This window comes from Mustela nivalis, assembly GCF_964662115.1.
Source record: "Mustela nivalis genome assembly, chromosome: X".
Taxonomy (NCBI): Eukaryota; Metazoa; Chordata; class Mammalia; order Carnivora; family Mustelidae; genus Mustela; species Mustela nivalis.
Window position 1 is genome coordinate 126,527,420 of NC_139040.1, and position 19,800 is coordinate 126,547,219.

At 47.1% G+C, this 19,800-nt stretch overlaps 1 protein-coding gene across 4 annotated transcripts in view; it reads left to right on the top strand.

Moving 5' to 3' along the window:
- The window catches only part of MID1 (midline 1), a 338,502-nt gene that overhangs the window by 311,663 nt on the left and 7,039 nt on the right, over positions 1 to 19,800 (top strand). For all 4 annotated transcript variants that reach the window (XM_082717123.1, XM_082717125.1, XM_082717122.1 and 1 more), the window contains exons 6-9: positions 296 to 423; positions 5,237 to 5,380; positions 13,366 to 13,527; positions 17,636 to 17,843. In XM_082717123.1, coding sequence (XP_082573249.1) covers positions 296 to 423; positions 5,237 to 5,380; positions 13,366 to 13,527; positions 17,636 to 17,843 — 642 coding nt within the window. The remainder of the gene's footprint in view (positions 1 to 295; positions 424 to 5,236; positions 5,381 to 13,365; positions 13,528 to 17,635; positions 17,844 to 19,800) is intronic.

A 19,800-nucleotide genomic window follows, 5' to 3' on the forward strand; every position in this document is an offset into this window, starting at 1 on the left:
TTCTTCCACCTCCGTGGGGAATTTTTTTTCCGACAGTAAAAAGGAAGGCGGGCGGGGTCTGGGGGCTGGGAGCCATTCTACTGTTTCCCCAGTTCCTTTGCCTCGTCTTTAAGCTTGATCGTTTGCATTGTGTTGGCTGTGTTGTGCCGTTCCCAGGTTCTCTTTGAGGCTCCCGTGTAAAAACAGCCCCATTTTAAAATGATCCTTCTTTTCCTTTTATTTTTTTTTCATTCCCAGGCAGTGACGGTGACAGGCATCTTGACATTTCTAAAAAGTTGTTCTGTTTAAATTACAGAGTCTCCATGGCGACTGCATCCTCCCAGGTCCTAATTCCTGAAATCAACCTCAATGACACATTTGACACCTTTGCCTTAGATTTTTCCCGAGAGAAGAAATTGCTAGAATGTCTGGATTACCTTACAGGTATTGTCTTGTGTGTGTGTGTGTGTGCGCGCGCGCGTGCGTGCTTTAATATTGTGCGTGCGCTTTGATATCATGTACAATCGGTGATACACATACTTTGCCACCACATCGATTCCCTCAAAACCAGAGGTGTGGGCTCCTGATTTAGGAATGGAGTCTAATATTCCCGTAAATGATTTCTGGCATGCTTTTTTTTTTTTGTTTCCCCACCCAAAACAACACGGTCCAAGACCAAATTGGGGACAGAGGAAAAAGGCAACTCTCGAGAATTAAAAACGTACTTCCTGCCATTTTCTCTCCCTCTCAGAGTGTGGGTGTCACAAAGAGCAGCTCTGCTGGCCATCACAGAGTCGCAGAAGGTAGCGGGGCTGTTTTCCACTTCATCTCAGCAAGGCTTCTGACTCTCACGGTGTCTTGGCAGAGAAACCGTTGGCAACTAACTCTTGCTTGAGTGTCAACCTTGCTTTAGCTCTTTGTATCTGAGATCTGGCATGATCTTAGCATGTTATAATCCTCATTTTTCCCATGACAGGGGTCACCCATCTCGCTGGAGGTCAGGTAGCCCGTGAGTGGCAGGATTTGAATTTGGCTTGGGTCCGTACGGACTCCAAAGACCTCTTGTTCTTTTCTGGTAAAAGACCGCATTTCATCTTGGCAAAAGGTCACCACAGCAAATGTCCCAAAAATCACATGTGAATTCCCAGTGCCATCGTTCAGATAGACAGTTTTTATGGGGGGGGGGGGTCAAACTTACAAAACAAAAGGAACAGCAATAAAAGAAAATCTCAGACTACTCCTGTTTCTAACCATGCTTCCAAATGTTTCTTCACCGTCGACCTCGAGAGCGAGGACTGAAATCATTCGCTGGTTGAATGCGGATTATTTAAAGGACCTTTATTTGTGTTAGCCAAAGCCACTGGTGCCTAGGACTTCTGGAAGGCTCCTTGTATACAGTGAAGCCAGATGTGTGTGGAACTGAGGACATGCAGCCTTCGAGAGACCACATCGCTAACTCAGCAGGGCGCCAGCTTCCGCATTTCGGTTCTGTGTGCGTGCGTGTGGGAGAGCGGTTGGAAAAGATGGAGCAGGAGAAAGGGAACATTGTGTGATGTTCGCTTTCACAGTCTATGGATGAAAAACGAGCAGTTTTATATCCAAGGGATGTTATACCCAGATAGGTTTTTTTTTTTTCTCTGCAAGAATCCGAGATGCTGTTTTTAGCCTTTCTGCATTTGCAAGCAAAGTGTTCATCCCACCAACTTATTTCAAACCATTCAAACCACACCACTCTTATTAAGGAAGAAAGAAGTTGACTCCAAAGTGCATTTGCAGTAAGGAACCAAACTCGGTTTCAAATATTTATTCACATACTGCCCCCCTTTTTAAGCTTTTAACTCTGAGATCTGTCTAAACTAACGCTACCCCCCTAGAACCTGCCACAATGATAGAAACATTCTGTATCAGCACTGTCCGTTTTGGTAGCTGCTGTCCACATGGGGCTCTCAGCAACTTGAAATGTACATGGTGAGTCTTTACCTTCATTGAACTTTAATTAAACTTAATAGAAGTTTAAACAGTTTGTGGCTACCGTATTAGGCAGCACAGGTCTAGATTTTCTCTGGCTGAGCGGTTTTTCATGATGGCATCCTATGAAAAGTCTTTTTTTTTTTTTTTCTTGCATCATTTGGAATTGAATAGGATGGCAGCAACAGAAAATCCAGTTAGCAGTGACTAAACCCATCAAGCGGTGTTTGTATCCTGCAAACTCGGGCACGGAGATGTGTGCTCCAAGCCTGGGCGGCAGCTCAGTGAGGACCGCAGACCCCAAGCTCTTGCTTCTTCCCTGCTCTGCCATCTTCCCTGCGCTGCCTTTTTGCCCCACACGGCACAGCTGCCCCACCTCCATGCATCATGCTCAAGTTACAGCTGAAAAGAGACGGATGCAGGGGAAACAGGGACAAAATTCTGTCCTTGTTTATTAGGAAAACAAAAAGCTTGCTTAGAAGGCCCACCTGGCAAAGTCCCACTTGTGTCTCGGGGGCCAGATCCACATCACAAGGTCATGCCCAAGGATAAAAAGGACTGAAAGACTGTTGGGCCAGGCACATGACCTTTCTGTACAAAATCAGTGTCTTGCTGCCCTCAGGGTGTCTTCCCCGTTGCCCAGTGATCGTTGAATGGTGTTCCGGTGGGCATACACTCATGGGCTCCGTCTCCATGCGAATGCCGAGGCAGTGATTAAAGGGGAAGGTGAGGAAGTGGTTTGCACCGACGAGGACTGTGTACCCCATATATCATCCCGATCGCTGTTTATGCCAAGCTAGAGACCACATGGAGTACCTGCCATTCTGCCTTCTTAGCTGTCAAACCTCAAATACAAATCTGGCCCATTTCTAGACATAACATCGATCCTGGCCATAACATATGATGCTTGGCTGATATTGCCAAGTCCAAATAGTTTATCAGACATTTGTAAGCAGGAAATGAAGTGTTTGTGGAGTATTAGCCCACCATTTCTCGTGTCCTGTTTATAACAGAGGCAAGAAAATAACAGTTCTGCTACCGATCCCATGAATATTGAAATTGGCAACATGCTGCTATCCTCATTTACAGTAAATTGGGTATTGACTTTTCGGGAAAAACCCATTGGGCTTATAATCAAAACAGGGTTAGCCTGCGTGGCTGTGAAAACAAGATGATTTTTTTCCCTCTGTGACATGCCTCTAAGTGGTATGTCAAGTTAATAACCCAGAGAGGTGACATTTCCTCCCCGATCAGAGCTACTTGCTTATTTTGAACACAAGTTTGCTTTCTACTTAATCCTCTATTGCAATACAGAAAAGACACCATCTTTTCTCTGGTGGTTGATGGAAAAGTAATTCAGTGAGCTATTTAGATTATGGGAGAATAAGCATTTCTCCACCACTCCCTGCCGGGTGATCGCACAGCGACAGCAGCCACACAGACAATCCTAAGGAGTTTTATGGAGCAGCTGGGCCTCCCCTGGCTCGGTGTCCCCGACTCCTGCACAACCAAGTCACAGCACACGACACTAAATCTTGCATGCGGATATACTTCAGGAGACAGATGTGTAAATACACATTCCAGAAAGAATGCTTTTCAGGAGACAGACGTATAAATACACATTCCAGAAAGGATGCTTTAAGGGCTCTATGGAGCCTTTCTGTCTTAACCCGTGACTTAATGTGTTGCCAGCCCACATGCACAGGTGTGTAGTCATGTTGGTGGAACCCAGTGAGCAAGAGACCAAGCTGCCCTAATTGACTTTATGCAACAAACATAGAAGTTGGACAGAATGAAGCCTAAAACAATTCGAGTTTTCAAGTTGCCTTTTTTACAAACTCTTCTCCCTCTTTGGGTTTGTTTAGGACTCCTCGGGCCTAATCAAAATTTAGAGCAGGAAAAAAACTCTGCAATAGTGTGAACAGAGGTCGCTCCGAATCTATAGAACGCAGATATGTTTCTCCTTTTGAAGTTAGGTTCTAGTATATAGAAGACTGGAAATAAAGGCCTGGATCGATTCTCCAAACCAGGGATTGGCAAACTTGGACTATAAAGGGCCAGATGGTAAATATTTTAGGCTTTGCAGGACATATGGTCCCAACTACTCAACTCTGCTAGTGCACAAAAGCAGCCACAGACAATACATAAATGAATGAGCCTGGCTGTGTTCCAATAAAACTTTATTTACAAAAACAGGCAGTGGGCCAGATTTGGCCCATAGCCATAGTTTGCCAAGCCCTGCTCTGAAATATTATTGCCAGTGCAAAGCACTCCCTGCCTATTCTTTTTCTTGCTCACAAACTCTGCTCATAAAACCAGTTACTGAAATCAAGCTGGTAGATTTTGAGTCAACTTCAAATCATTATTTTGCTAGGATTTAGACTTCTCTGCTCCAGACTGTGTTCGAGACATAAAACAGCAGCCTTCTCCAGTAATAAAGTTAACCAAATGCCAAGGAACCATGTTTTCATGGGGAAGGAAAATGTACTTCTTAGATAGTATTGACTGTTAATCATGTTCTTCTTAATTTGAAATATCACCTATAAAACTGAAAGATGAGAGCAAATTAGGGCCACACTAATTAGGTGTTTTTTTTAATAAGGCATCAAAACTTCTAATGAGAGAAAATCTTCAAACAATTATTTGGCTGGGTTTGTTACAGGATAGCAAACATTGGTATTTTTCCAATCGAGTGTGTAAAATATAAGAATACGTGACCTCACATAGCTCAGAGGTTGGCAAACCTTGGCTCGTAGGCCAAATCTAGCCCTAACCTCTCTTTGTCAATAAAGTTTTATTGGAACCTGCCCATGTCCATTTGAATATGAATCGCCCAAGGCTCCCTTCCTAGTGCAGGAGCAGAGTTGAGAGGACAAAGAACAAAGAACGTATGGCCCGCAAAACCTAAAACATTTACCACCTAGCCCTTTACTGGAAAAGTTTGCCATCTCCCCAGTGTGGGTGAAATCACAGAAGTTCATCTTGTTTGCTTTTTGTTTAATTTTTTTTTTCATGGATAAGAGTATTATTTGCTTAACCTCCTAAACGTACTTTCATGATAAATAGAGATAAGTCCCTACTGGCTCACTGAAGTCACGCTACCCTTTAATGACAGCAGCGACCAGCCAACCAGACGTTGGTTCTTTCAATTGGGGTCACCACCTCTGAGCTAGTGGTCCTGATGGGCCTCTGTAGAAAGCCTGCTTTGACTGTCCCTTGTCTCCTCTGAAACGTGTCCTGGAGGTGCCTGCTTTTTGGCTGATGAGCGTTCTTGATCCCACCCCTCCAGCTCCCAACCCTCCTACAATTAGAGAAGAGCTCTGCACCGCTTCCTACGACACCATCACCGTTCACTGGACCTCCGATGATGAATTCAGCGTGGTTTCCTATGAGCTCCAGTACACCATATTCACCGGACAAGCCAATGTTGTTAGTGAGTATCACGCCCCCACCGATTTCTCTGTTTGGTGACTGTGTTCTGTCAGATGGCGATTCTAAACTGAAGCGTCAAGGTAAGGCAAGGAAGGAGAAGATTCACAGTAGGCATTGGCTGCATTTCCTCACCAAGAGGGTGATCGCATTCACTTGTACTGTACTAGCAGAAATAACGGGCCAAAGAGTGATAAAAATGAGTGATCTCTAGCAGTCCACATGGATGAGTCTTACAAACATATACTTAAGAGAAGGAAGCTGGAAATAAAAGATCACATGCAGTACGACTCTATTTATACACTCAAAATTTAAAGATAAAAAGGAAAACCATTTTGTGGGGCGGGGGCGCCTGGGTGGCTCAGTAGGTTAAGCGTCCCGACTCTTGATTTTGGCTCAGATCGTGATCTCAGGGTCGTGGGATCAAGCCCCGCACTGAGCTCCGCGCTCACTGGGGAGTCTGCTTGAGATTCTCTCTCCCTGTGCTCCCCCACCCCGACTCGCACATGTGCATGCTCGCTCTCTCTCTCTCTCAAATACATAAATCTTAAAAATAACTTTTGTTTAGAGATGCATACATAGGTGTAAAAACGATAAATAAAAGGGAGGATGGTGGTTACTTCCAGGATGGGAGGGAGTTGCTCCACCGAGAAGCAGTATACGGGGCTCACAGGCTTAACTACTTTCTGGGTGGGAGTTACACAGTTTAGTGAGTTTATCCTACATTTAGTATTCTGTACTTCTCTGAGTGTTATTTCACAACGTAAAAAAAGACTTTAATAAAGTGGGTCGCCGAGTAATGCCCAATACCACATCCCGTTTGGAGGAGAGCAGGCCCGTTGTTTAAAATGTTAGTCATTGGCCCCACCTGGGAAGAATTTCAGACCTTACCTGAACCACAGAGAGACCCTTCTCTCCCTGGGGTCCATGAGCGCTCTGGAATCAGAGACAGGTTGATGATCTCAGAGAACCCCAGTTGCTGGCCAGAGCGGTGGTAACAAAGCAATCTCGCCTCCCGGGAAGAAAAGAGGGATGTGTGAAGAGCCCCGCCTCCAAGTAACTAGCACTAGCGGCTCATACCAACAAACAGACCCCCCCCCCCCGGCCTCCGAAGATCCTCATTTCCCAGGCTTCCTTCCTCAACCCTCTGACCTTCCACTCCCTAATGGGCCTGCCTTGGAAGCCTTTATTAAAATCTCCCCATTTTCCGGGAATGCGTAAGGAGGAAAAAAAAATCATGAAATGTTGCTAACCGCTGTGGCCAGATGCCTGAGTAAGAAGGCAGACATGGTGGGTGAAAATGTCTTGGGGGAAATGATGGTTTAACTAAGTTTTGAAAGAGAGTGGGTGCATAGCAGCAAGCTAAGGGGAATGCCAGGCAGCCGCATGACCGGGAGCAAACCTGTGGAGACAGAGAATGGCAAGGCATTTTCTGAGACATTCTCTACTCAAGCCTGGCTGGAGAATTAAGTGGGGAAGGGGACATGGGGGGGAGATGAAGATCGAGAACTAGAACCGGGACTCAAACCCATCTGGGTCTGGTTCCAGAAAGCACATGTTCTCAATCACCAGTCTCTTAATCCTCACCCACAGTAAAGACCTAGACCACAGAAGGCCACTCGGGCCACACGGTGTGGGATTTTTCCCCACACAGAGCAGCAGTGCGATCAGATACAGGGTTAGAAGTCCCCTCAGGCAGTGCTGTGGGGGATAGAGTGGAACAGGGCAAAACTGGAAGCAGAGACATGAACTTGGAGGTGTGTAGTAATTCACAGAGGCAGAGATGGCCAGGACCTGCCAATGGCAGTAGCACCCACGAAGGTAAGGAGAAGATAAATTTCAGAAGAGACTTCTCCACCTCTGACCCATATCGCCGGCAAACATCATTACTGTCTCCAGCTTTTGGAAGTGCTGTGGGGGGCAAGTCTAAATAGCACGGGCATATCAATGGTTCGCCATGGTTCGGCATCATTTTGCCCTCCTTTCAGGATTTTGGATTCTTCTGGTATTGCTCCTCATCCCTAGTTCTACGTGCATGAAGAAATACTAACTTCCCTAAAACCTTTCTTTTTAGTAAGTAATGCATGAACACTGTGTGATAATATATGAAATGTCTGCGGTGACGATTGGATGTTTTTCAATATGGCAGTCCCAGAGCCCCAATATGGCAGCTCCAAAGTTACCTACTGCGCCAACTCCATTTCACATGCATCCTTCCTGTGGTTGTCTGTTGATACAAAAGGATGCACAGACACTCACACACATCTAGAAATACATTTTTTAGGGACACAAAAAGTAGTGGGCCAAACACAGTTCTTTACCTTGCTTTGTTCACCCAGAATAATCTATTTTGATTAACTCAGAAATAGCTGATCAGGGACCGTAAGTACATTTGCAAACTCATGATGCTAGGACTTTTGTCCTTTGCTGTATTCTCTTTTTTTGGAAGCAGGTCACAGGTCTTGCCTGCGCTCAAGGAGGGTGAGAATTACATGAAGTCGTGAATATATCGCTGGGGAATCATGGGGGCTACCCAAGAGCGCATCCGCCGTAGGTGGTTCCGTCTTTCCTGAAGTGTCTTAACGCGAATTTTTGTGGGCGTTGAGACACTACGTAGAGCCTTGGCCTAGACGGGCAGGCCCTGTATCAGTTGGCTTTTGCTGGTCAGCCAACAACCACAGAACCGAAGTAGCATATAACAGTAAACATGTACTGCCTGTGTGTCAGGAATCAGGTGGGGGTCTGCTGGTCCCACTGACTTTGGTGAGGCTCTGTCAAGGTCATGCTGAGGATTGGGGCTGCCTCCTATAGTCCCACATGGGTGCATTCTCCTGGTGAGCGAAGGTGAGCGCAGCGCACGCCTGTAAGGACAGGCACACTTGCACAAGTGCTTTGCAGGCCCCTGTCTTTGTCACGTTAGCTGATGTGCTAGAGGCCAAAGCAAGTCCCATGGGCGAGCCCAGAGTCAGAATGCGAGGGCCAGCGAGGTTGCTCCACAAGGAGTATGGATACTCGAGGAGCGAGGATGTGGAGCCGAAAGACCTCGGATGCGCTTAAGAACTTGGACTCGGTCCCAGTGCTTCACTCCCCCACACCCCCACCAAATGAAAAGAGGAGACCTATAGTGCCTAGAACTCGGGGTTTCCCTGGCTGACTTGGCTTCCATGCTGTTGGCATGAGAAATAATATCCAAACAAAAACATTTGAATGGAGTAGATGAGAAAAGGCCAGGCCTACAGAAACCCCCAGCAGCCACACCACTGACTTCGCAACTCCATTCTCGGTGATTCCAGACATGGTGTATTGTTCCCCAAAAGCAGGTGCCACAAGAAAATAAACGGGGATGACTTCTTGAAGGTGACAGACCTTGCTTGTTTGGTGCACACATGTCGGAAAGGCTATTCCTCCCAGGACCAGTGGAAATCAGGGAAACCGCAGGTGCCCGCCCATCTCACTGGACACTCTCATCAGCCCATTAGTACCGGGAGCTGTTTGTCTCTTTAACGTCCATTAAACCAGTATAGTGACGTCCTGAGGCCTACAGGATCGAATTGTAACAAGGAAATTAAGAGTAAATGTAAATAAAAAGACAACTGACATGCAAAGACCTTCAAATTATGTTCTTCTTGACTATTATATATATTTGTAATGTCTGAGAGGGACCTGGATTTGAATCCCAACTGTGGACCTCACTAGCTCCATAATTTAGGGTGAATTATTCAACGTCTGTAAGGAGAGGTGATGTTTTAACTTCCCATGGTTGAGATGATAAAACTATGGTCTGAGCCCCATGCTTGCCACAGCGTCTGCGCAGAGGTAGTCCAAGTTATTATTCCTGCAAAAATACAGTGGCACTCACCCGTCACTGCATTTTTTTTTTTAAGCTGACGTTTTGGGTCATAGGACAAAGGTCGGTCATGAAGTTAGTGAGGGTTTTCTACACAATGGCATTTTACACATTCTTCAAGTGCCAGGCCTTCCCTGAATGTTGTTTGTCCATCTGTCCCGCCATTTGGAGGAATATCCTTTGCGGATGTTGTTACATTGAATGACGAGAGCTAATAGTAAAATTGTACCGGAAGTTAGAAGACATGGTAGCCCCCAGACCGGCCACAGCGCCTCGTGCCACTAGGAATCTTCGCTGCCTATAGGTCATGGTTCCTTCACTTGTCGTAATGAATTCTAGTTAATTGCCCACAACTGACTTTGGTGAAGGAGAATTAGATAATATCTGTGAAGCTTTTGATCTTTTAAAAAGGCTCTCCCTAATCAAATTCATATATTCAAATGCAAAATTAATGACACCATTAATTTTTTATTATGCATTCTTATTAGCAGACTTAGGCCTACAGATGTTAATGAATTGCTTATTAATAAGTAGATATGTATTTAATTTCACAACGTTTTTCATGTTTTTTCCCGAAACCCCTTTCAGTGCGCCATTTAAAATCCTAAACGGGGCCTTTTCCCAGCAGCCTATTTTTATTATTCGCCAAAGTCCAAAGATGCACTTTTCCAGGTCTCCATGGCGAGGTAGTTATCTGTATTTAATTACTCTTAGTCGATTTGAAAACATTCATGAGCAGTTATTAAACAGATACTATTTTTACAGAGAAGAAGGAAAAGGATGTTCACTTCTGTCCAGTCTGATAGAAGAAACAGGACGTTTGAAGCCACGCGCCGCCTCTCCGAAGGGTGTCCGTGTTGCGTAATGTTTTATACAGAGTGTTTTACTGCAAGATGACTATTGCTAGACAAGGCTCTGAAATCCCAAATGTCATTAGGATCTTGTAATGAGCAGCGTTACGTAGGGAGATGCTTCTGACCCATTGTGAATGAGAGCAAAATGTATAAGATTGAGAAACTCAATTAAGTTTCATTATGAACTAATTATCTCCCACATCCTATTGTTGCTTTAATACTGGAAGCCAAGTTAGAGAAGGTGGATATTGGAATACCCTCAAAGATGATTGAGAATGAATTGGGAGAAAAGTGAGGCTTCATTCCGGGATGGTGGCACGGGTGTCTCGTAAAGAGATGCGGAAAACCTGGTCAGCGGCCCCGACACGGTGCGGTACCGAGGCAGAGAGGTCTGGCACTTGGCACCATATGCAAGATGTTAGGTGATGCCGGCCCAGGACCAACACTAGCAACGCAGTGACGGTGTCCTCGGAGACGCCCCACTTGCTCCAGCCGCCAGAAGAAAATGGTCGCTGCTGCTTTCTTGGCATTTTTAATCAACTTCTCAATTATTGTCCTGGCAGCAGTAGTAACAGAAAGGTAAGCCACCACAGAAATAGCGACCGATCGCGAGAGCAAGTTGTCCCAGTTTAAACCTGTCCAATCAAATTTTACCACTCCGTCATATTTTTGTTCTTTTCATCTTCGAGGGGAAGAAAAAAATGAGCAACCTCTTCAAAGTCATCAGGGTGGTCAGGGTCCCTTTTCTGTTTGGAAAAGGGTTCTGAAACATTAAATCTCTTTTGTTGGGTTTTAAGGCCAACTTGCTGTTCGTAGCAATTTCAGACATCTGCTTTACGATGTCGCTGAAAGCATTCCCCCACCACATTAAGCCCAGCTTTTTGGTCGCACAGTGAAACATTTTTACATTTGCTTTCTTTGACCACAATCGTCATTTTCCTGTAACATGTGCAATTAAACGGGAACAGTGTAAACGCAGTGACATCGATAGCGTTCTCATTTGAGTCTACTGAATGCCGTTACTGTGTTCATCCGTGCTCGACTGCTGTTGACAAAGGTCTAGGAATATGAGTGGATTATCCTGGGCAATAGAAAAAGTTCATTGTTTTTGTTTTATTACTGTTGGAAGATCACAATGAAATGTCTGAAGTGAGTTGCAGGCTTCTTGGGGCCCAGAGCTCAGAGTTCAAAATGACCCTTCTTTGGTCGGATCCAAATCTGTGATTTGGCCCTGGTGCATCCAGAAGCACCGAGCTTATGACAGCTGTGTTCACGGTAAAGGTGAGGTGAAGAAGTAGCCAAAGGGAAATGTAGTAGGGAGAGCCCCGTGTTACTGAGCCCCTGGTGGATGTTTTCCTGGGTCTCACACGAGTGAGAATGGGCAGGAGAACAGAGAGCTACGACTTGGGGGAAGAACAGGGGGTGGGGTGGGGGTGGGTGGTGCCTCAGTCGCCCTGCCCCGTCTCCAGCATGAGTGCACACACGCCTCCGCCGCCTTCTGTGAGTCTCCCGCGTTCTCTTGCTTTATGCTGGCTTTGTCAACTCCGGCGGCGTCGCTGGTGAGATGTTCGCGGGTGGAGATGAAAAGAGGTGACAGGAAGTGCACAGGGTCCGATCTGACCTTGTGAGTTTGTATGTGTGTGTGTGTGAGTGTATGTATCTATGACCCACGGGAGGGTGTCTAACGAGACTGTGCCCCCAAGGTACAAATCAGACGAGGTGAAGTTTCACACTTGACAAAAGACTTCTAAGGTTCTTCTCAACCGTGCAGACCAGCAGGAGCAGTGTTTTAACTCAAAAGTTGGAGAAGGTATTTAGTGGGATCCAAAGACAGATGTCACGGGGCTGTGAATATCTTGGAATGCCATGCAGATACTTGCGGCTTGGTAGGGATCTGCACATGTGACTCTCCTTCTATAGAAATGTTTTATTAGATTCTCAAAAAGGTGAGACCAAAGAAAGAATAAGGGACTGCTTCTTGGGGTTACCTTAAGGTATAAGTTGCCTCCAGATCAAAAGAACTAACCCTTTGACTTGCAAATCCACTGAAAGGGAGAGAGTGGGGGAGTTCGAGCCCCTCAGGAAGCGGAGGGACTCAGGCCTCCACCAAGAACTGGTGAAGGAAATTCACCAGAGTCAGGAAACTTGGTGACAGCCAGTCACCAGGGGGCTGGGAAAAGGTTCTCTTAGAGTGGAGGTTGATGTGTGGAGAGAGAACAGCGCTGGGCCCGATCCAATACCAAAGAGACGTTTCCAGCATCCGCCTGCTGCAAAACGAAACGGGCCTCTTTTTCCCTACATGTTCTTCCAAAAGCATCGTAAATCCTCAGCCTGCCCACCGCCCCCCCCCCTTCGCCCCCAGCCCACATCCTGCAGAACACAGCCAGAGCTGCGGCCCCGCCGCACTAGGGACTACAGCTGGTCCGAATCCCTGTTCGTGCTTTTCTAAGAGCTGCACTGTGCCTGGCTACCCGGGGGTGCCACTGCTCCCCACTTCTGCTAGGCACAGGCCTCCCAAGTTGGTTAACCGCGGCCACACTAATGCTGGGAACGCCCGGGACCCTGGTGATCGCTTTCTTCACTCCCCGGTCAGAAGTCGGGCCAGTCTCTGCCGGCCTCGCTCCTGCAGGGGTGAGGCAGGAGAGCTGTTCCCGGTGTCTCCTCCTGCCTCGACGGGAAGACTCTCTGGGGAACGTTCTCCTCTTGGCACTGACAGAGACCCGAGGCATCAACCGAAATCCTCGAGGCCTTGGAATGCCTCCTCTTGCACACTCTTGTATTCCCACGAGGGAACCCATCCCATCTCTGCCAAGCTGCTCGGGCCTGGGTCTGGGGCAGGCTGAGGATGAGAGGCACAAAAGCCATCGACTGTGCGGACATCCGTGGAACCAACTTCTACGTGATTCGGGGCTCTTCTCACCTGCTGTGAGGCTCAGGCTTGATGAGCTTCCGATTTAACAGTCACGCTCATGAGTGTGGCGCCAGGGGGCCGGGAGCGGAACCTGTGGTGACTTGCGGCTTCCTTCTCGCCACGGCGTGTCGCGCACGGACACCACGTGCAGCCCGCCACACAGGACGGCCTTGGCTGCTCCCGTGTTTACTGAGCAGAAGCTGCGATATCATCATTCTCCTGGGGTTTTCCATTTGGGGCACACAGCAGGAATATATAATAATAAATACAGGTTGGTCGCCCACTGTAGGCGGAAGACAGCCCTTCGGTTTATTAGCGGGCTCCCTCGGAGATGCAGAAGTGACAAAGAATTGTACCTTGTCTGCTTGGCTTTGCAGGTCTGTGTAACTCGGCCGACAGCTGGATGATCGTGCCCAACATCAAGCAGAACCACTACACGGTCCACGGTCTGCAGAGTGGCACCAAGTACATCTTCATTGTCAAGGCCATCAACCAGGCGGGCAGCCGCAGCAGTGAGCCTGGGAAGCTGAAGACAAACAGTAAGTGCCGCAAGCTCGGTAGAGCTGTCGCCTCCCTTCTGCTCTCCTTTCGGCCGCCTCTGTCCCCCTTTCTTTTCCTTCTGTCTGCCTCAGGCATCGTCGACAGGCCCGAGGAGCAAGTCAAGAGCCAGGGTGGTGGGGCACAGTTGGCGTCAGACGCCTCTGGGGTCCCCAGCTCTCTCGACCCTTAAGGGCTGTGCGTCCGGCCACTGCTCTGCATCGACTTCAGACCTGCTCGCTCTTCTAACAAATAATCCCGGAGGGGTTCTTGTCAGAATTAGAACAGATGTGTGTGTGTGTGTTTCTATTATATATCATATATAAAATATATATTTATGCTTTATATATTTATAAATATTTATTATTTTATATATATATATTTTATTATTTATATAAAATTTATATATTATATAAGATATATGAATATAAATTATATATATAAAGAGAGAGAGAGACCCTGATAGACAGCAAATTATTTTTCCATAACGGAAGAGCAAATTAGTAACTCTTTCTTCAAGAATTCCTTACTCCAGGGACGCCTGGGTGGCTCAGTTGGTTGAGCGGCTGCCTTCGGCTCAGGTCATGATCCCAGCGTCCTGGGATCGAGTCCCGCATCGGGCTCCTTGCTTGGCGGGGAGCCTGCTTCTCCCTCTGCCTCTGCCTGCCATTCTGTCTGCCTGTGCTCGCTCTCTCCCTCTCTCTCTCTGACAAATAAATAAAATCTTTAAAAAAAAAAAAAAAAGAATTCCTTACTCCAGATAACTGTCTAGGTCTATGATTCTCAGAAGCAGTTCTGCCCTCCACACCCCCAGCCCCCCAGGGACACTGAGCAATGTCTGGAGATATTTTTGGCGGTTAGAACCGGGGTGGTTGCTACTGGTGTCTAATGGTTAGCAGCCAGGGATGATGGGAAACACCCCACACCCCACAGGACACAACAAGGAAAGATCTGGCCCATATATGTGTCTTGTAACACTGTCATCTCCCTCACTGTCTCTGCCCACATGTGTTTTCTTTTATCCTCTCTTTTTTCTTCACTATTTTTGATCTAGAAATATGTTCTATAACATGGAATTTCTTTGCATAGGACCTCCCAAGAGAAAGCAAAAGGGAGTGTGTCGATATGGGACCGTGTTAGACAGTTGCTCCTAGTCACTGGGGACCATTAACTGCTTTTCTAGAAGAATCCTCACTTAATGCAAGTCCTCGATTTCAGCAGCCAAATAACTTCATTATACTCCAGGCATATGAATTTCAGCCACATACATTTAGGCGTGAAGCTCATTTCTCCCCTCAGTATTTCTGCTAGTAAAGAAGGAAATGTTTTAGAGATTCAGTAGGAAAAGAATGAACAAATACATACACTGAGGTTAATTGTGCAGAAGATGTCTCTGAGACATCGAACGCGTGCTTCATCAGTTCACTGAAGATACCGCATTCATTTCATGTAGACAGATAATGTCATCTTCTGTTTCTAGACATGCGATTATTGAACAGATGTTATTAAGTGGTACACGAGGAGTCGGCGGACTTTTCTGCACTGTGCCAAAGAGTAAAGATTGGAGGCTGTGCACGTCAGATGGTCTCAGTCACCATCCATTCTTATCCCCGCCCTGCCACCGCAGTGCGAAAGCAGCCGTGGATTACCCATAAATGAATGGACATGCTTGGGTTTCAATAAAACTTTATTCACAAACACACGCAGTATGCTGGATTTGGCTTGCAGGCTATAGTTTTCCAAACTCCTACGTGCACGATATTACAATGAATTGGCAGCCGTCACTGAAGAGGGAGGCTGTGTGCTGCCTGCACTTCGAGGAATATCAGAATGGCAAAGCTGTCAGGAAGACGGGCCTCATCAAGACAGGAGATGTACGCCATCTCGCCTCAACTCACACCCTCTTTAGTAAAGTAAATGATTAATTTGGCCCTTGAACTAATTTGTCCTCATTGAAGCAAAAGCCTTGAACTTGGACAGAGTAGGTGATGGTGCGTTTGAGAAACACATCTGAGGCGCAGGTGGAATTTGCTCACTGAGGATGCAGGGTTGGGGTTGGGCCTGACCTAAGCTGACATGGGGCTGCCCCACACGTGTGTAGGTGAGGGTGTCTTCTACACCTCCTGTCTTCATGAGGCCCGTCTTCCTGACAGCTTTGCCATTCTGATATTCCTCGAAGTGCAAGCAGCACACAGCCTCCCTCTTCAGTGACGGCTGCCTTTATGAAACCACCCCGCTCCCCGGCCTGCCCATTAACGTCTACTTGTTTTTATACGCAATCTCTCTTCCACCTTTAAAAATGGAAATATTTTAAGCAAAACTATCTTCATACTCACCTTGCCTTAGTTCATACTTTGTCCCTAACAGTTGCTGGCATGATCATTCCTGAGGACAGCAGTGTTTCCCAAGACAGGCTGAAATTCAAACTCAGCATGTAACCCAGCAGCTCTTAGAGCCTCTGCCAATGCGCGTGCCCTGATCCGCCCTTGAAGCTTTTCCTCAGCATCCCCTTTAGGCTTTTCTGTGATGTGGACAGAAATCTAAAATGGGTCAGCAGACGATCCAGCCTGCCAGCCACATCTGGCTGCCTGTTTTTATAAATAAAGTTTCATTGGCACACAGCCGCACCCGCCCATTTCCCTCTCGTCTCGGGCCGCTTGCACGCCACAGCAGCAGTTAGGTAGCCACACAAGAGACCACATGGCCAGCCGAGCTGAAAATACCCATCTGGTCTCTTATCGGAAAGATGTGCTGACCCCTGTCCGAAGAGAAAGGATTTGACCGGTGTGCATGTCGTGTTTGTATCCAGGTGACAGCTAGAGATACTCTGACCCGCGCGGACGGGACACAGCGCTCATTGCCCCGTGCTCTGCACGCCACTGTCTCAGCCAGGGTCGTGGATTTCCCCAGCCAGTGTACCGAACTCTGCCCACTGGCTGCCTGAGGGCGGGCCTACCAACTACGGCCGTGGCCATGGCTGTGGCCATGGCCGGGGAGGGGAGTGGCCTTCAGACAACTTGGTATTTGCATGATCTCACAACTCATTTCATGCCTTTTAACACCGATGTGGTGTCGAATGACAGGCAGTCCTCCAGGACCGTGTTACATTCTCAGTAACAGCTATGACAAGATGCTCAGGGGTGACTCTGCCAAGATTTTCTAACAGTTCCATCTTCAAAACACAAATATGTATTATATATATATTTATATATATATCTTATAAATTATATATAGAGGGGCGCCTGGGTGGCTCAGTCATTGGGCATCTGCCTTTGACTCAGGTCATGGTCCCAGGGTCCTGGGCTCAAGCCCTGCATTGGGCTTCCTGCTCAGCAGGAAGCCTGCTCCTCCCTCTCCCACTCTCCCTGCTTGTGTTCCCTCGCTCTGCTGTGTGTCTCTCTCTGTCAAATAAATAAATAAAATCTTGAGAAAATGTTACATATAGCAAGATCTTCAAAACACAAATGTGAATAATGAAATACAGAGGGCCTTATTTTATGTATATGTATGTATGTACACACACACACACACACACACACACACACACACACTCAGGAGTAGAAAACCCAGGTATTATGATCACATTTTTTTCCTGATCTTGTTGTGGGCTGAAAAATGCACATTTTTATAGTCATTCTGAGCTCATGAGACTCATTTATAATTTGCAACAGTTTCAGAATTATGTAAAGCCTTTATGTCAAAATCTGCAATCTTGATTTCTTTGGCTTCTGGTCTGTAGTGTACTGAGCGTGAATCCCATTTTAAGCTGGATTGAATATGGGAATGGTTAAAAATGAAGTCTTCGCTTTCTCCTTCCCTTGGGAATGCTGTTTAGCCACTGTGTACCAGAGCTGCTTGTATCCAGCTGGGACCCCCAAAGATAGTTTCTACTACCTATCGTGGTTAATCCCCGCCCGTGCTACGGTTGAATCTTTAGCCTCAGCAACTCTAGATCCCCATCTCAGGCTGGGCGTTCATGAAAGCAGGATCATGTTTGTATTCAATATTTTACCATGTTCTTAAAACCCAATTCTGAAAATAGAGTATTGGTCATGTTGAAATAAACGGTCCTCTTCTTTCTCTCTTTGTTTTCTGTAAACTTCTTCCCAGGCCAGCCATTTAAACTGGACCCCAAGTCTGCACATCGAAAGCTGAAGGTGTCCCACGATAACTTGACGGTAGAACGTGATGAGTCATCCTCCAAAAAGAGCCACACGCCTGAACGCTTCACCAGCCAAGGGAGCTATGGCGTAGCTGGAAATGTGTTCATTGATAGCGGTCGGCATTACTGGGAAGTGGTCATAAGTGGGAGCACATGGTAGGCAATGCTATCTGTTGTCGTCCAGTTACAAAAAGGCACATGTCATTCTGTACTTTGTCAGAGCATTCATCCGTTCCAGGGCCCGTCTTGCAGGAAAATATGCAGAAGAGCTTTTTGTGTCTGTTGTTGCGACAGTAGCGCTGTGTAACGAGCACCCCGGGACTTGGTGGCTTTAAACAATAATCATTCGTGATTGCTCGCTCACTACCCCCTTGTGTGGGTCCGCTGCCAAGGCTAATCCCAGCCGGGCTTTGCTTTAAGCTGTAGATTGGGTCTAGGTCTCTTCTTTGTATCTCTTCCGCCTCTTCCGCCACAAGGGCTGCCCGTGTCACGTCTGTCTCAAGCCCAAGAGCACAAGCACAGCTAGGCCAGCCCATTCCAAGCCTTTGCTTACGTCACTGTCTACTAACTTCTCATTGGCCAAAGCCAGTCACCTAGCCATAGCCAAAGCCAAAGCTGGTGGTCTGGGGAAGTATCTCTCTCCCCTGGAGGTGAGAGGAAGGAGCGAATATTTGCAAAACCATCATCTGGTCTTCCTTTCAGCCAGTAAGAAAAACAGCTTACTTTAAGTCCATCCATTTCTTTTTCTTTTTTACTTACTGCAAGAATTGTAGTTGAGTTGATTGAGTCCTGGTCCCTAACAGAGCTAATCTGCTAACACTGCTCTTCCGTGCCTTCAAACACGAGTCAGCCGATGTCAGCCAGCGGCCGGACCTGGCCCTGTGCCTGTTTGGGTAAACTAAGTGTTGTGGGAACACAGCCATGCCCATTCTTTTCCATATTGTCTGTGGCTGCCTCTGAGCCACGCGGCAGAGTTGAGTAGTTAAAATAGAACCCTGTGGTCCGCAAAGCCAAAAATAAGAACTCCCCAGCCCTTTATCGAAAACGTGTGCCTATTCCTTCTCTAAAACATTACTCTTTGTCATCTAAAGAGAATGAATTTCTGTTGCCTTGTATGTTTTGTGACTCTAGATGGGGCCAACGACTGGAAATAGTCCAGAGCGGAGGGGCCGAGGCAGTGAGCAGTTGCTGGGAACCCTTTCGAACGGTCTGTTAGGTCCAGCGCCATGCCTTCCGCCCGGCGAGCTCTGGAAAGCGGGGGGTGTCAGGCAGGGTGCGGTGTCTGCGTTGGAATGAACCAGCCTTTGCCTGGTGAACCTCACAAAGCTTACCTTGTCTATTCCGTGAGCCACGAACTGCCCCCCTTCCTCTGGCTGGCTGGCTGACAAACACCTGTTCGCTCCTGCTCTTTTATTTGTGTGGACCTCGCCTCCTCTAGCACAGCTGTGGGCCACGCATGGTCTAAGCATCCTGCAGATGTTCACTCCTTCATTCATCTTAATAGACCCCAATGGTAGGCGCTAGAATCCCCCATTTACAGTTGAGATGACTGGGGCACATGCCCGTTAGCACAAGGTGGCAAAGCTCGGAGGCTACAGAGTTAGGAAGGCCGCAGTCAGGGCTCAGGCTCGGACCCAGGGCTTCACAGACGTTTCTGTGACAGGCTAGTGAGCCAGTGTTGCAGTTTGGCAGGCCAGATGATTTTTATCCTGACGACTCAGCTCTCCGGTTGTAGTGGGAGAGCAGCCGCAGACCGTGTGTCCGTGACTGGGCATGGCCTTGTGCAAATAAAACTTTATTTATAAAAACCAGCAGAGGGCCCAGTTCGGCCCATAGGTTACGGTTTGCTGATCTCTGCTCTGAAGCACCATGCTCTGTTCTTGAAACCTAGTTAGTCTTTCGGGTGTACAGTGGTATGCTTGATGAGCGATAGCTTGCTAATCCTTGCTTAGAAAGAAACGCCTCCCAACTGCATAACCCCAAACGAGGAGTATCATCACAGTGTTATGTTTGAGATAAGGAAGCTAAGTCACTTATTGTGTCTTAAGTCCCTTATGGTGTTGGTACAAGGCCACTGAGATCTAAAAAGTGAAACCATAAGCTTGGGTGTCTC